Here is a 17,991-nt window from a genome sequence, read left to right as displayed (position 1 = left end):
GGTGGGATGGACCGTTTTTATACATACCGCTATTGAAGACAACACTGAAGTGTTAAGGACAGAAGAGGCCTCTCAGTAAACTGAGCCAGTGATATTTCAGCACAAGCTGAAACAACCTCCCAGAATGAACAGAAATATAATCTCAGAGAGTCTGTAAAAAATACTGAACAGTAAGTATGAAAAACAGTGGTGGCATTTATTTCCTGGAAGAGGAAATTAAGAACAAAGAAAACAAATATAAAACATCTAGTATGCTGAAGAAAGTTGCCAAAAATAAAGATCTGAGTTAACAGAACAAAAAAGCAGACAAAATTGACTAAAACAAACAAACAAACAAACAAACAAATAGTGAAGTAACATGTCCAAGCTAACATTACTTAAGTAACTACTGGTGGGGATGGACTTTGGATCCAGGCTGGTCTCACTTTCAAGCTCGGATTACTTCTACTTCTACATATGTGCTCACGTAGCCATTAAAAAGGAGTCATCTTCTTTTTAGAAGAAAATGCAGTGTGGTACCCTGTACTGGATCCTAGATCAGAAAAGGAGAATTCCTAGAAAAACTGCTCTAATAAAGTCTTAAGTTTAATTAGTAGTGGTATACCAATATTAATCTCTTAGTTTTGACAATTACACCATAATTATATAAGATGTTTAACGTTAGGGGAAAATGGGTAAAGGGTAGGTAGGTGTGTAACTTTTCTGTAAATCTAAAATTATTTCAAAATTAAAAGCTTATTAAAAACTAAAAGAAATCTCAGCCAGGCACGGTGGCTTATGCCTGTAATCCCAGCACTTTGGGAGGTCAAGGCAGGATTACCTGAGGTCAGGAGTTCGAAACCAGCCTGGCCAACTTAGTGAAACCCCATATCTACTAAAAATACAAAAATGAGCTGGGTGTGGCGGTGAGCGCTTATAATTCCAGCTCCTTTGGAGGCTGAGGCAAGAGCATCGCTTCAACCAAGGAGGCAGAGGTTGCAGTGAGCCGAGACCGTGCCACTGCACTCTAGCCTGGGCAACAAGAGCGAAACTCCATCTCAAAAATAAATAATATAATGTAATATAATATAATATAACGTAACGTAACGTAACATAACATAACATAATATAATATAATATAATATGATATAATATAATGTAATGTAAAATAAATCTCTCAAAATGCTGCCTTGGTACTATCTTAAAACTTGTAAGTGTAGAGATTCATTACATAAAACCAAATTTTAAAGAGGGCATGCTTTGTACTGAAGATTTTGATTATAACAGGTTTGTTGATAACTTTAAAAATAAATATCAGCCTCAATTTAATTATATAGCTTTTCTGTAAAGACTGCTTATATAATTTCTTCTATACCATTTTTCCTTTCATGTGAATAAAAATATACAAAAACTGTAAACAGTAGTCTCTAAATACATATGGTGATCTAGTTGTGATGAACTGTTTTCCATTTCTGCTATAGATGTAACAAAAGTTCTGTGAAACAAACCCTGTAACAGCAATAATTAAATTTAAAGGATTAATAGAACAGCCTGATTTTTTAGGAGCTGTCAGATACTGAAAGAATCAGGACTTCAGAAATAAATGAATTCTAGGAGCAGAAAAGCTGAAGCATATAATTAAATAGAAAACTCAGAACAGTTTGACTAAGTAAAGGAACAGGGAGAAACAGTTACTGAGAAAGAGGGAGAAAAACTAAAATAAATTAATGAAAGTCAGAGCTTACGGTGTCTCCAAGGAATTGAAATGCGACAAATTATGGAATGGGAAGGGAGATGGTAAGAATAAATATGAATAGTATTAAGTTCAATCACTTAATACTTAGGCCTTGTTAGAAGCCTTCCAATGGTTCCCATCTCTCAAACCATGAGTCAGGGATCCGTTGAGACCTTGAGGGTGCACCCATTTCCCCCACCCTCCCTACCCCCCTAACCCTATCACTTTTTGCTTTCTCTTTTACTCTTCACCTTCTCCCCTCACTCCTCTCAAGCCAGCCCTGCCCGCGTGCAGTCCCCTGGCACTCCAGTCCTTTACATTTGCTGATATCCCTGCGAGAATCCCCCTCCCCCAGACATCCCCATGGCATAAACTCCTTCACCTACTTCAGGTTTTGCTCAGATATTAACTTTTCAGTGATTTACTACTATGCCTGTTCTATTTTATTTATTTATTTATTTATTTATTTAGAGACAGGGTTTTGTTCTGTCACCCAGGCTAGAATGTGGTAGTATGATCATGGCTCACTGCAACTTCTGTCTCCTGGGTTTAAACAATCCTCTTGCCTCAGCCTCCCAAGTAAATGGGATCACAGGCGTGCACCACCACGCCTGGCTAATTTTTTATATTTCTGTAGAGCAGGGTTTTACTATGTTGCCCAGGCTGGGCTCGAACTCCTGAGCTCAAATGATCCTCCTCCAATGGCCTCCCAATACTATGCATGTTCTATTTTAAATGGTGAGCCCCTATAACTACCAATCTCCCCTACCCTGCCTTTTATTTTCTCATAGCTGCTTCTACGTCCTAACATTTTAATTACATTGAATATCTGTCTCACCAACCACTGGACTATAAGCTGTCAGATTTTGCCTGTGTTCACTCTTTCTCCAGTGCGTAGAATAGTGCTTGGCACATAATAAATGGTTTTTTTAATAAACATTTGCCTAACCAATCAATACAAATGTGTGATTTTTCATTACCATAATTAAAATTAGAATAATGAAACATTCGTAACTTTTCCAAAGTCATTTTTTAAGCAACTGGGCTTGTTCTTGTGCCTGTGTTTTCTGGGTATTTTCTACGCTGAACTTCTATAATGTTTTAAAAAGGGGTTTTGTCTTTGTAAAAGACTAGACAGCTGTCTGAGATCATGTCAACTCAAGTACATTCAATGTCCGAGTGAGAAAGAATGAAAGTTCATTCTTTCAAGGCCTGTTCTTCCTGTGAGCTTAAATAACATTTAGTTATTACATGAAAGAGATTCATATCACAAAAACTTCACACGGGCAAATGCTCAAAATCATGATCCACTAAGTTAAAGGAATCACAAAATTCCCACCTTCCCATTTTAAAAATGAGGAAACTGACCTACGAAAGTTAAGTTACTTCCTCATGTTCAACTAGAACATCACTGACGAAGTAGTGAGCAGGAGCTAGTCCTAAACTAAAGACAGAAACATTACAGAATGACCTAGCCTATCAACATTTTGAAATGCAGTGAAAAGTCCAGATTGGAAATGTTCACTCCACCATCCAACTAGGCCTTTATTTTCTCCATCTTGTTTCCATTTCATTGCTCAAAGATGCTTGTGAATGTTTCCTTATTTATTTATTTGTTTTTGGGAGACAGGGTCTTTGGAGTGCAATGGCACAATCTCGGCTCGCTGCAACCTCCACCTCCCAGGTTCAAATGATTCTCATGCCTCAGCTTCCTGAGTAGCTGCGATTATAGGTGCCCACCACCATGCCCAGCTAATTTTTGTATTTTTAGTAGAGACAGGGTATCACCATGTTGGCCAGGCTGGTCTCGAGCTCCTGACCTCAGGTGATCTGCCCACCTCGGCCTCCCAAAGTGTTGAGATAACAGGCGTGAGCCACCACACCCAGCCGTGAATGTTTCTTCATACCATTTGAATACTCAAGATTCTTTCCGCATTAAGATTCCTAGCAAAATAAACACTGTGATCACCTTCCTAAGTATTTTAGCATGTTCAAGGGCCACTGTGCCTTCCAGACCCCACTCAACATTTGGCCTCTTACTCTAGCCCTTTGATTTTCCTGTTGACGCTTCGAGGCCAGCATATTTTACAAATGTCTTAGCCTTTTCAGTGGATGGCCTGTCAATTAACTCTCATGAAATCAAATGGAAGCAGGCTTCAGGGTATAAAAATGTGCTACTTATCTAATTCTTTTATTGAAAACTTGCACACATTCCATTGTTTTTCCATAAGTGGGGGAAAAAATAAATCTGGTGCTGTATTTTCGCTTCAGAAGTAGCAACAGCAGTTACTCCACACATGCATTCCCCAGGTCCCCAGACAGTCATCTCTGATGTTATAAGAGGCACAGAGGCAGATACTTCAGCAAAGACAGTCTATAAAATGAAGTTGCTATGGACCAAAATAACTGTATTGATTTTTAGTACAAATCAAAACACAAGGAAACATCACTTTTCCAAATGGCACAAGCTGAAAAGGACAAGGAAAAATATATTGCAAATAGTGAAGAGAAGGAAAATAATAAAGACAATTACATTAGCAAACGTCTTGATGTTCTTTTTTCAGAACACTAAGATGGCTGTTGTTTGTTTTTTAAGTTCAAAGAGCTGAGAGGTTTGAATTATGTTGAACTGTTACTCATTTGTAGACATTGTGCTCACTGCTGGAAGTCTGACCTTCAGAAAACAAAGCCTGATAATCCTTGGACATGTGAACATCTTATTTAAAGCCTCATTTTTTTTCAATTAATATCTCTCACTCTGATGGCAAATGGCAGAGCTGTATAAATTGTATTATAAATACATCATTTGCCAAAATATCATTAAGTTTGCGGCAAGCAAATATTTTCCTTAGATATCCTTAATGAGGCAAAGTAGCTTTCAAGCCAGAGAACTCTGGACGTTGTGGAATGAGGGGACGGCAGTCAGGACTTACCATGGCCCCCTCACTTGTTCTTTGGGCAACTTCTCGCTGTAGTCGGGCCACTGCCAACTTCTCCCTGGAGAAACAAAAGCACATGATTAGTTGACCATTCTCAGGGTAGAGGCGACACTGGCATGACCGTGAAACATTCTTCTGAGGTCTCTAGAGGAATTCCTTCTTTGGTTTAACTCACTTCCTCCTCTATACTTTCTATAAATATTTAAACTGATTGGTCATGAGTGCATTGTTTTCACTGAGTGTCATGAAAGACTTTTTTGCCACAGATTTTACAATACCTAAATAAATGTTAAATGCTGAGTAGATGCTTTGCTTTTAGTTCATTAACATATATCACTCAAAAATAAATTTTTCATGGCTATAATATTTTAGTTGACTTTTCTCTATCAACTTTGCTTATGCATTTTTAATTAGTTTTATTTCTTTTGTTGCTCTCCACACCAATAGTATTAGGAAGCAAACAAAACATAACTCCTTACTATTTTTAAAATAACAATAGAAAATCAGTTGCATGCTTGCTACGTAACAGGCATCATGCTGGGCATTGCACCTGTTCTCATTTGAGCCTGACAACAATCCCATGGGTGATTTCACTATGCCCATTTTATAGATGAGGAAACTGAGGCCCAAAAAGGCTAATACACTGAGTCCTCAGCTGGTATATAGTAGTTTTTTGGAATCAAATTTTAGATTTCCTTACTTAAAGCCTAAATAAAAAGTCTGCTTATCATTTTTTTCAGTGTGTAGGTAATATAAAATGTAGATTCAAAAATCAGATTATTTATTTTAGTACTCCTTATTTAACAATGGGATTCATTTTTAGATCCCTTATAATTCTGGTTTCACTTAAAATATATCCAATATTCATCAAAATTTTAAGAATACTTTTGTAAAGTGATAGATGCCTGCATTTTGGACAGCTTTTCAATTGCTCTTTAAAATAGTTGATAGACGTCATAGGGGTAAGTGAACTCTTCTGGTAACCCCTAAAATGTTAGCTTTAGTAAGGATTTCCCCTGATATTCTTCTACTACTATCAAGATGAGAAACTATTTGAGTGATATTTCATCCCTTAGTCTTCTCTTTGCCCAGGATTGGCTATATGCAAACAGAGGATGCAGTTCAATCCCCAGAAAAGTTTCCCACTGTGGAAAATAGAAGTGAAAACTTCTTCTTTCTTAAGTGCTTGGATCTTTGAAATGCCTACGACTACCAAGAAGACACGTGCTTTTGTTTGGTTGCAGCTGGTCAGTCTTTTAGTAGAAACAGTTCTCTCTGAATAAATACCTAAAGGCTCAGACTAGAAGAAGGGAGACTAGACTAGGAGATATTCCAGATATACAAGTTTTGGGAGCCTGTGGCAGGACCTGTGAGTACACCTGTAAGAAGGGGCAACAGAGTAGATATGAAGGAGCCACAAAGGGATGGAAGCCACGTGCCTCTGTAGAGAGGCCAAGTAATCAAGGCAGAAAGCTCCTGTGTGTTCTCTGACTCAAGTCCTGATGAACAGATCAAAGAAGTTCAATGAAAAGAACAAATTAATGGAACAAATAATTGAAAAAGAAGGATAAGAGTGACTTCTGTTTTAATACGAAAATTAAACACATGAATTTATCTCTTCTCTCCCCAGAAACTGTTAAAAATGTAGTATAGAGGTAACACTGGCAAATACTTATAAAGTCAAAGAAAACAGGAGAATCACATACTCCATACTCTATGAACCAGCAATTCCACTCTGAGGTCTAAACTGAACAGAAATATATGTTCACCAAAAGACATGTACCAGAATGTTCATAATAGCACTTTAGTAATCTTCTAAGCTGAAAATGCACACACCCATTAACAACAGAATAGATATGTCAACTTTAGCATAGTTATATGCTGGAATACTATACGACACTGAAAAGGAATAATCTACACTTAATCACAACAATGTATGGAATACTGCAAATATGCCGTTGAGTAACAGAAGCAAATACAAAATGTATATATTTTATTTCCTATTTATATAAAGTGCAAATAGAAGCAAAACTCCTATACAGTTTAATAAGACAAGAAAAAGAAATAATATACATGGATATCAAAAAGTAAGAAGTAAAACTGTCTCTGTTTACAGGTGACATTATTTTCTAAGTAGAAAATCCAATGAAATTTACTACACAACTTATAAGTGAATTTAGCAAAGTCAGAGGATAGAAGCCGATGAACAAAAATTAATTATATTTTATATACTAGCAACAAACAATTGGAAAATAAAATTTTAAAGCATCTATTTATAATAATGTCAAAAATTAAAACATTTAGGAAAGACATTTAGCAAAAGATTTGCAAGACCACCCACTAAAAACTACAAAACACTGCTAAGAAGGATTAAAGGAGACTAATAGAAATATATATCACATTCATTGATTGAAAGACTTAATATTATTACACAGTCCAAATCTGTATCAAATAAATCTATAAATTCTTTTTCACTGAGATATATAACTCTACCAAATAAAGAGCAAGACTAGGTAACGAGAAACAAGAAATCCAATAAATAATTGCAATTTTTTTCTTCTTTTTTTCTTTTCTTGGTAAAAAGAAGCTCCTGGGCAACAGCTATGTAAGAATCCAGGGAATAACCAAACTGAATTGCAGCAAGAAGATGGAGAGCCTCAGGAGGATGACTCCAAGAATAAAACAAAGTTGAACCAAAATAAATTACCTATGTGTCTGTAAGTATTGAGAAGAGTTGTAGAATTTTATTTTAAAGCTTAAGAATAAGAAATTGGAACATGAAAACCTAAGCCAATGGCAGGAAGTGACAGTTATTCATGCTAGAAAAAACAAAGTTATTCAGAAATGCAATTCTAAACTTCTTCTAGACCCAGCTGTGAATGACATTTACTTATCATTGTAATTATTAACTAAATTAATTTACTATTTAATGAAAAAAGTAGAGAAAAGGAAGCACAGAGAAACAGGTGGTACAGAAACACTAAATTCTTATCTTCCATAATAGAAAGATAATACATAATATTTAAAAGTGACCTAGAAACAGAAGTTCAAGCATATTATTTAGATACAAGGATGCAAAACTTAGAAGGTAGATCTAGAAGAAAGGAGAGTGGCTGTGTCAGAGGAGTAAGATGCAGAGGTAGGGAAGGTGATGTGTACATCTTATAGATGTTATCACTGCATTTGATTTCCAAAGTATGTGCATGTACTACTTTGATTAAAAAACTTCTCAAAATACGTTTTTTTAAAACCAACTGGCTCATGTTATTTTTATTAAAAATATTATAATAATACATTACTAGAAAGATAAAGGATAGATTATTCACCAACCGATGATTCAGCATCAAATGACTCATTGCCTTAGACCTGAGAGGCACCTACTGAGAAGCTTTGGTAAATTAAGGCAAAATAAGAAGTCACTATAAGCAACAAGCCTTTGGACAAATGTTTTTAAGTACATACTACAAACAGTTTAACATGCTACAGAGATATTTTAAATTTAAAAGTCTCTCTTTACTTTTTTAATGAAGTATAAAGTACGCAGAAAAATATCCTGCATACAGGTTGCTGAATAATCACAAAGTGAACATGTCCGTATTTGTCCCACCTAAACAAAAAAACAGAAACACTGCCAGAACACCAGAAGCTACTTTGATGCCAATGATAATTAACTTCCTACACCAATCCCTGAATTCACTTGCCACACTCTTTTCTCTGTATACTGAAACACGGAGACATTTAACTTCTCATCTAAAGTATATTAAACACATTGTCTCATATTTTACTCGATTGTTTATTCAATATATTTTTCCTCTAAATAAGACCATAAATTCCTCCTTGACCACAACAGTAGCAATCAAAAATGATGATCCATTCATTTTTGCAGGTGGTCAGTTGTGGTGTAGTTAATATCTTACTGTAACAGCTGGTTGCCTGAGTGGAGATTATACTTAGTTCATCTCTTTAACAACTACTAAGGCCCCTTAGTAGGAACAAAATAAGTATTTGTGACTTGCTGAATGAGGAATCAGTTACAGAATCTAATACCAACTTGCCTAGTATAACAGAATTTTAAATAATATTACCATCTTGCATTTACATAGTACATAACGCAGGTACACTGCGCACATATACCCTGATTCCCACAGGGTATCCTCTGGTTCTGGTTAACCACAAAAGCTTTTTTACATACATTCTAAAATTATGAAAAGTACAACTTCCATAGGCCACCAGGTAAATATCTGAGTAAGCTTCAACAGAGTAAATTCCTAAGTAAGAGCACTGAATGAGGGGACTGTAGAACACCAGTTCCCAAATATTTGCGTACTGAGTTCTCAAATATTTGATCCTTTTGTATGCAGAAAAATTGAGGATCCCAAAGAGATTTTGTTGTTATGGGTTATTATCTATTGATATTTATGACATATAAATAAAAATATAATTTATTAAAATATTTATTAAATCACCAAAAAGCCAATAAACCCATGCCAACATAAGTAAAATATTTTTATTAAAAGTCATCCTAAACAGTAATTCCAAAACAAAAATACATTTTGCAAATAAAGGGAAAAAATAAATTTTGTGAGAAGAGTGATACTGCTTTAGAATTCTGCAACTATCTTTAATGTCTGGCTTAATAGAAGACAGGTGTATTCTCACATCTGCTTCAGCATTTAATCTGTTATGACAGAACATGTCATGTGACTTCTAGAAAACTCCACTCATGGAAGCTGAGTGAAAAAGGCAAATATTATCTTAGTGTTATGACAAAAATAGTTTTGACCTTGCAGATCCCTTGAAAGGGTCTTGGAGATACCCAGGGTCCCAGGACCAAACTTTGAGAACTTCAACTGAAAGACAGATACAGAAGTAGGAATGTAAGAATGTTCTAGAAAATTGCCTTGAATCCTCATTCTTAATTATTGAAGCTTCAGAGAAAGATTTAATATATATGCTAATGGTATGTTAATTTCTCACAAGAGCAGTGTAACATAAAAGAGACATTTCCAGGAACAGATCAAAAGCCTATCTTATCCCCACCATCCTACTAAATGATAAAAGAGTCCTAATACAGTGTAAATGTTAGGAACATCACTACTTTATGCTTAAAAGAGAGGGACTTTACAAACTATTAGGACTGTCACACTGTAATGTGCTTCTCAAATCTTATTAATTCAATTTGAAAGAAAACCTTAATGGTTTTAGCCATTACATAGTTTTTAAAAAGGAAAATACTATATTAATAAATCACGAAATTTTGTAGACTGTCCACACATTATATTCTTTGGCATTCAATGAAGAAGGAACAAAATGAATGAATCAACAGGAATGGGCTATCTCTAAAGGGGCAGCATTCTAGTCATTTGATTTGGTGAAACAGAGAATAAAATACATAAAAACTAGAAACACCATTTTATATCTGACCTACCACCACATGAATGGAGAAATGCCCAAATTCAGACAGCCACATGGAAACAGGTGATGAAAACATGGAAAGTTTCAGAGTAGTGTAGGCCACAGGGGAGGCAATCCCCAACCCCAGCCCGGCTGCTAGCCTTCCATATTGACAACTGGGGAAATTGCTTAGGTGTAGACAACTAGAAGTTACCCCGACGCAGGGCAGCTAGGTGATGAAGGAGCAGAATTTACAAGAACAGCAAACACAAATGTCTTTTGGGGACCATGTTCTGTAATTGTTTTAAGACATTTATGCAGGAAATGCAACCTATTAGATTATCCAACAGAGATCCCTCAGGGGTCCAAGGGACAGTTCAGGGTCCTTCCATGGAGTCAGTGGGCAAAGCCAGTGGCAGCTAAGTCCCATGACAGCAAGAGCACTCCAACTCTAAGCTATTTTATGTATTAGGCTTCTGAATTATATTCCCTTTTAAAAGTGGGTTTCCAATGCTAAAACACAACAAATAAGGGATTCTTCAGTAACTTGTATATTCCAAATATTTCAAGTCCTTGCATGTACATTTTACATCAGCTGGAGTTTTTTCTTTTTAAGCAGAATTTGTATTTTATTTTTGCATGAAAAATGTTATTTTTGTATGAAAGAGTCTTTCTTTTTTAAAACTAAGGAAGTGGTGAAGTTCTTGACATGGTAAAAATCTCTATGATAAAATACTAAGGATTTCTAGATGTTATTTCTGGAATCAAATTATCAACTCAATCAAAATATTAAAAATAAATGGCCCTGTCTTTTTCACAGAATCTCATTTGTCCTTGGGTTTAGTAGTTCCTGGCACGCCATATCTTCAAACCCCCATGGTCCCAATATATGTGTGAAACCAATTGGGACTAGTATCTTTTTCATGCAAATTCGAAGTTCTTACAAACAGCTTTCTGTAGAAAATAAAGAATGCTGGATTTGCAAGCTACCCAAGACAAATTAAATACACTCACATACACATACACTCTTGCTCCCATTTAAAGGCCTCAGTTCATCTGCTGAAAACAGACAACTGTGTTTCTGCAATGCATCACTGTTTTGTTTTGTATTTGTGGCAAAGCCAGTAGCTCATTATGAAGTGGGTATTGACTTTATGATTGCCAAACAAATGCACAGGGATATTTTATCAAGAGCTGTGGATTCTTATTTACTGAACAGGTACAAAAAAAGAATATAAAGAATATACACACGATGAAACAAGAGACCACAGTACTTACTTCTCTTACAGTTAAATGTAAAGATAACTTTTCTCTCCAGGGAGAATGAAACAGAGCTACTCTTCTTATTTAATTTTATATCCAAATGGAGAATTAATTCCAGGTTTCTAAAGCCCTTCAATATAGCCCCAGACTACCTGAACTAAAGATCACAAACGACAATATTTTATATGTTTTATATATTCTTATACGTTCTTCAGAATACCACTGACACCTCTGCAAGTTAAGCCCATGGAAATAGTGTTCCCAATGAAGCCAACAGGATGTTGACATTTGTAAAATTCGGAAAAGACCTGCAAGGTTTGTATGTTTAAAAAAAAGCATTCCCCAAGGAGAAAGCAGCTTGCAGAGGGGGAATATATTCAGTGTGTGATGTGTGGAGACCTCAAGCTGCAGGGTGCTACAGAGCCATCTGTTGCATGAGTGTCCCAGGGCACGCCTGTTGGGAGACAAATCAATGTTCCCTTGCCACTCTTCAGGAAGCCCAGGACTTGCACCCACCCTGAATGGGAGAGAATGGAGATGCTGTGTGCCCCATTCTCCACTGGGCAGATGGTGCCCCTGTGAGGATGCCCTGATGGAAGAGCAGCAAGGGCAATTAGTGTAAGTGGGAAGAATTATTTCTACTCATTGTGAGTCTCATGGTCCCAAATACCCTATACATGCACTGCACTTAAAAGGTAGGGATCCAGCTCACATCAAGTAAGCTTGTGACAATGTGAAATACTCTGTGATCTGATGAACATGCAGGATGATTTGTGTAATCACTTGATCTTCTCAGAAAAAGTATAACAAATAAACATGCTTACATATGAATTTAAAAAGGAAAAATTTTCTTGGGCATCTCAGGAATCCAAAGTCAGTTTCCTTTACTGTGGTAAAGATATTGTGATATTAAAGAATCCTATAATACTCTCCCTACAAAACTCTAGGTTCATGTTAGTTTTGATTTTTAGGTTAAGTTTCTATAAAGTATTTGAAACTTACTTATGTTTATGTATTAAATACACCTATATTGGGTTTTATTAATTCAGAATATTCTGCCAACTGAAACTATATAATCCAACAATAATGGAAATTCTCATGCATTCAGCAAACACTTAATGGGAGTTTACTACAGGCCTGGTACCATTCTAGGGCCGAGAAATAAACATAAATAATAATACAGTTCCGAATTCAAAAACTTCAGGATAGAGAAAGCATGCCTACACACATGCCTACATGCGAGTGTCATAAGACGAAGTAAGTACAACACTCTGTATTCAAAGCCGGATTTTAAAACATGGTAGGTGGCTATTTTATCAAAAGATCAAATCCGCAATTCCTTTAAATAAGAAGGCACTTTCTGCTATTTCTAAGATTTTTTCAATTTCAGACTTTTCAGCAACAAATTACATAGGAGAACAGATCTGTCCTCACAAATATTTTAATTAGGAAGAATGTCTATTACATGTTCTATGTTATTCTCTAAATTCATTAAGTCTTTTGAATGCAATGCTGTTAGACTTTTGTTCAGCACCACTGTCTGCCACTTGGGTGCCAGGATTTTATTCCAGGTCACTTCTTTGAGAGATACTGGACCTATTTTACTTTTCCATTTAAAAAGATAATCATAATAGCTGATATTTATTGAATAGTTGCTATGTCAGGCACTATTCTAAACACTTAAACCTCAGAGAATCCCATGAGGTAGGTATTATTATCATCTCTATAAAAGTTAATCAAACTTTTTGGATTAAGAACCCCTTTACACTCTGCAAAAAAATTACTGAGAATCCCAAAGAGCTTTTGTTTTTGTCAGTTATGTCTACTGATACTTATCATCTCCAAAATTAACTTAAAAATATATATTAATTTAAAATAGCAATAATAATTATATTACAGGTTAATATAAACATAATTATAAAATATGACTATAATTTTCAAAAATATAATAAAACAAGTGGCACTGTTTTATACTTTTGCAAAAGTCTTTAATATCTAGCTAACAAAAATGACATCTGGTTTTTCATATTTGCTTCTATTAATACATTCAATATGCTGCAGTGTCACATATGGAGTGTACTCTGGCAAACCACTGTATACTCATGAGAGAATGAGAACACAGAAGGTAAATATCATCTCAGTATTCTTACAAAATTCTTAGTATTCTTATAAAAATTCTTTTAAAATATTCTTTAAAAATAACATCTTAGTATTCTTATTTAAACAAAATAGTTATAAAAATAGTTTTGACCTCGTGGATCTCTAAAAAAGTCATAGGGCCCCTGGAGGCTCCTGGTCAACATTGCTAACATGCAGCAATGCCCGCCTTCCATCGATAAATGTAGGCTGCTCATGCAGGCTGGAAAGCATGCCTATTATCCCACTGCTCAAGGGTTTAAATATGTCCATTCATGCTTTTACAAATATGTAAAATAGCAATGAATATATATTTAGCTATAATCCTATTTGTTAGAACTTGTGCCTCTGTAGCTACCATTGCCTGTTACCACTGTCTCTACTGCCAGGGAGTTCAACACAAATAATGCAAGAATTTGGGGTCTCCATGGACACAACACATTTTTGACCATTTTAATGTGAATCAATGGAAAACCACTATTATAAATTTCCAGGAACACACTGAATTCCAAATACTATAAATCCACATTTTTGCAGAGTAGAAGAAAAATACTAATCAAACTCCCAATATAAACCTGTGCTCAGGCATAGGTTCTGTTTCAGTTAACATCTCCCTCCACCCTATATTGTTTCCCTGTGAAGATATCACCAAATGTCTATACTGAAATTAGATAGATGATTACTCTCATTTATGCCTTGGGGCACAGAGTCATACACTAAAATCTTAAACAGAAGATTCAATTAATCATCAACCTTCCCCGTTTCTGGTGGATCCCAAGAATAAGAGCCCGGTGGCGATCTGGTACACACGTGGGGAGAACAGGTTTGCTCCTCCGAGGAGGCCAAGACCCATTCTCTCCCCACACAGAGGCACCCTGGGGAATCACCCGCCACACAGGCCATGACAATGTCGAGTGCCAGGTGCACCTGTCATGTGGGCAGATGGGGAGACCAGCGGTGGCAGTCCCTGAGTAATGGTTAAATTAATTAGCCTTTCCACAGCAGATCATTTAATTACTCATCCCCTCTGACAGGGTGAGAGCAGATTTTAGAGAAACTTTTAGAGCCACAACTCATATGAAAGAAATGTCTTTATATACTTTTTTCCAACACTTAACATCACTGTTGCCCCCAAAACTTTAAAACAGAAACAATATCACTCTGATTAGATGCTTTAGAAGACTCTATTAACATCCATAAAGCATAAAAGTCGGTAAGCTGAGAGTGTGTTCTAAGTTGTGGATCTTCATAGGATTTTGTGCAGTGAGGTCAGTCAGCAGGAAACTCAACAGGACTGGCATGTAAAACTCACCGACACTGGAAAAGCACAAGAGTTTAATAAATTGCACTATGCCAGTTAAGGAATGTACCCCAATCCTCCCAAAAATTAACACAGAGACTTTTTAAAGAATTCGGTGGGTTGGAATACAGAGATAGTTAGTAAACACAAACAAACAAAAATCCTAATTTTAGTGGCCTGGCTTTCTGAAGGTCTGTTATCCACAGGCTTTTCCTTACGTAGCTTTCTGGAGCTCCTGGAAAACAAAAAGTAGCCCTCTACATCCTTATCTTATATATATATTCTCAAAATTGATCTTCTGCTCTCAAGAACAGTGCCTCGAATTACACCCACATTTTCATTCATTCATTCATTTATCCATCCATACAGTCACTCATGCAGTCCATGAAGCAACAAGTGCCTTCTTATCTATTTATCCCCCTAGTGGGAGGTAAGTCCCTAGAAGGTTGTGACTTTCTGGTCTTTGTGCATCCAGAGCACAAACATATCCTTAATAAATGAAAGATCACGCTTCAGAACAAAGATGGTCTCATTGACTTGAGGCAAGATTACAAATGCCTTCGCTCATATTCAATATCAGAAACTAATCGCATGTTCCAGATATTGACAAAATAAGCCAATAAAACCACACAAGCTACCTGTACTCCCTACTACAACAGTCATACGTGTAGCATTTTGTACATTTTAGATGCTCCATATATTATTGGTAGTAAATATCCAGTGAAGAAGTGAATTTGTCCTTCTGGGTTTTCTCCTTTTTATTTCTACTTGGAACTGTCAGCTTTCATTAGAATAATATATGCTTTCATCCCCAAATTTTTGATAAAGTTGAAAGAGCCTGAATTTAGCACACTACTAAATTAAAGTAACCCATTTTCTCCTCCTCCTCTCTGGTACAGAGTGAAATCCCAAAGCACTCCTACCTAAAATGTTTCTAAAACACATATTAGAGCAAAAATTCCCCTAATTTTAATACAGATATTTCTAATCTTAACTCTTGCAATTACTTCTTCCTTGAGTGCAAAGTCAAACACTTCAAAAAAAGCTTTCCTTGAGATACACACTTCTTATAAATCATTCAAGAGCCACTTAATTTCTTAATTATTGTGGAATATCTAGGTTTCTGAATGGGTATTCCTTATGTTGCCATGCTTTCTAAGAAACTTGGAATTCCCTATGTTTCCAGGTACACCCCTACCTCTGCAACCCCACTTTGCCACCCTGATATTTCTTCTTTAAATTTTAAAATTCCACTAAAATAAATCTAGGTTTGTGTTATGTCTGACAATTAAGATAAACTTTTTAAAACAACAGAACTTTATTAATAATGTTCAAGTTGTTCCATCAATTTTGGTAACATTCAAAACAGATGAACTATATGTAGCTTAATATGGAAAGGGAATTCTTGAGGGAAAAAAACATGCTAATCAAACATACTAATCATCTAAGGAGCATTACACACCTGTGGGGAAAGGGGGTGGCAATAGCCCTTACATGACAACTAATTTAGTTTTCTTTTTTTTTCTTTTTTTTTTTTGAGACGGAGTCTCGCTCTGTCGCCCAGGCTGGAGTGCAGTGGCGCAATCTCGGCTCACTGCAAGCTCTGCCTCCCGGGTTCACGCCATTCTCCTGCCTCAGCTTCCCGAGTATCTGGGACTACAGGCACCCGCCACCACACCTGGCTAATTTTTTTGTATTTTTAGTAGAGACGGGGTTTCACCGTGGTCTCGATCTCCTGACCTCGTGATCCGCCCGCCTCGGCCTCCCAAAGTGCTGGGATTACAAGCGTGAGCCACCGCGCCCGGCCGACTAATTTAGTTTTCATGCCTTTCAATTATCTATGCCTCTGAAATCTCATTGTCTCTATTTTGACAAAGGCCCCAACACAGTACCTGTGAGGAGGCTTGAGCCATTTATCTAGGCTCAGAAAAAGAAGGTTTGTGAGTTCCAAAGGGAAGAGTTGAAAGAGGCACTGATGGAATCCCTGGTGGACTGTCACACAGGAAAGTTTATACACTAAAACATTCCTTCATTTGTGGAATGATTTACACACATGAGGGTGAGTTCAGCTCAACAAAATGGTGGTTTTATAATTATTATTATTATTTTGAGATAGGATCTCACTTTGTTGCCCAGGCCTGAATGCAGTGGTGTGATCATGGCTCACTGCAGCCTCAATCTCTTGGGCTCAAGCAATCCTTTTATGTCAGCCTCCTGAGTAACTAGGATCACAGGTGTGGGTCATCATGCCCTGCCCATGCCCTGCTCTTTTTTTTTTTTCCGTAGTCTCCCTCTGTCACTAGGCTGGAGTGCAGTGGCGCGATGTCAGCTCACTGCAACCTCTGACTCCCGGGTTCAAGAGATTCTCCTGCCTCAGCCTCCCGAGTAGCTGGGACTACAGGCACGTGCCACCATACCCAGCTAATTTTTTTGTATTTTTAGTAGAGACAGGGTTTCACCATGTTGGCCAGGATGGTCTCGATCTCTTGACCTTGTGATCTGCCTGCCCCAGCCTCCCAAAGTGCTGGGATTACAGCCATGAGCCACCATGCCTGGCTGCCGCACTCATTTTTAAAAAATGTTTTCTAGAGACAGGGACTTGCTCTGTTGCCCAGGCTCATCTTGAATTCCTGGGCTCAAGCGATCCTCCCACTTCAGCCTCCCCAAGTGCTGGGTTTATAGGCGTAAACCGGCACACCGGGCCCAAAAAGGTGGTTTTTAGGCTAAATTGGAAATGCTGTCAATCTGTTCCACAAATATTATGTTGCTTACTAAGTTGGAGGGGCTTCGCTAGGCTCTATGGAAACTACAATGATGAGTGAGACTCAGTTCCTGCAGTTACAGAGCATTCAGTCTCAGAAAACAGGTAACACATCTATGGTTCAGCATTATGAGTTGAAAAGTGTTCCCCAAAAATGCATACATTAAAGTCCTAACCCCCAGTACTACAGATGTGGCCTTAGAGATAGGGGCTTTTACAGACGTAATCAATTTTAAATGAGGTCACTAGAATGGGTCTTAATCCAACAGGAGTGGAGTTCTTATAAAAAGGGAAAATTTGAAGATAAACACACACACACACGAAGAACACCATGTGAAAATGAAAGTATACATTGGGGTGACGCTTCTTCAAGCCAACAAACAACAAAGATCGCCAGCAAACCACCAGAAGCTAGGAGAGAGGCACGGAACAGACTCAGAGGCAACCAACCTTGTCAATACATCTTGGACTTCAGCCTCCAGAA

The 17,991-nt window shown here is 37.0% G+C and overlaps 1 protein-coding gene across 1 annotated transcript in view; it reads right to left on the bottom strand.

Moving 5' to 3' along the window:
* The window catches only part of NCKAP5 (NCK associated protein 5), a 990,316-nt gene that overhangs the window by 529,554 nt on the left and 442,771 nt on the right, over window positions 1–17,991 (bottom strand). Inside the window, exon 4 of the mRNA XM_003267587.3 lies at window positions 4,648–4,711. Coding sequence (XP_003267635.2) covers window positions 4,648–4,711 — 64 coding nt within the window. The remainder of the gene's footprint in view (window positions 1–4,647; window positions 4,712–17,991) is intronic.

This window comes from Nomascus leucogenys, chromosome 20 (genome assembly GCF_006542625.1).
Source record: "Nomascus leucogenys isolate Asia chromosome 20, Asia_NLE_v1, whole genome shotgun sequence".
In the NCBI taxonomy this organism is placed as follows: domain Eukaryota; kingdom Metazoa; phylum Chordata; class Mammalia; order Primates; family Hylobatidae; genus Nomascus; species Nomascus leucogenys.
The sequence above is the reverse complement of the archived record's forward strand: the minus strand, read 5'-3'. Positions and strand labels throughout refer to the sequence as shown.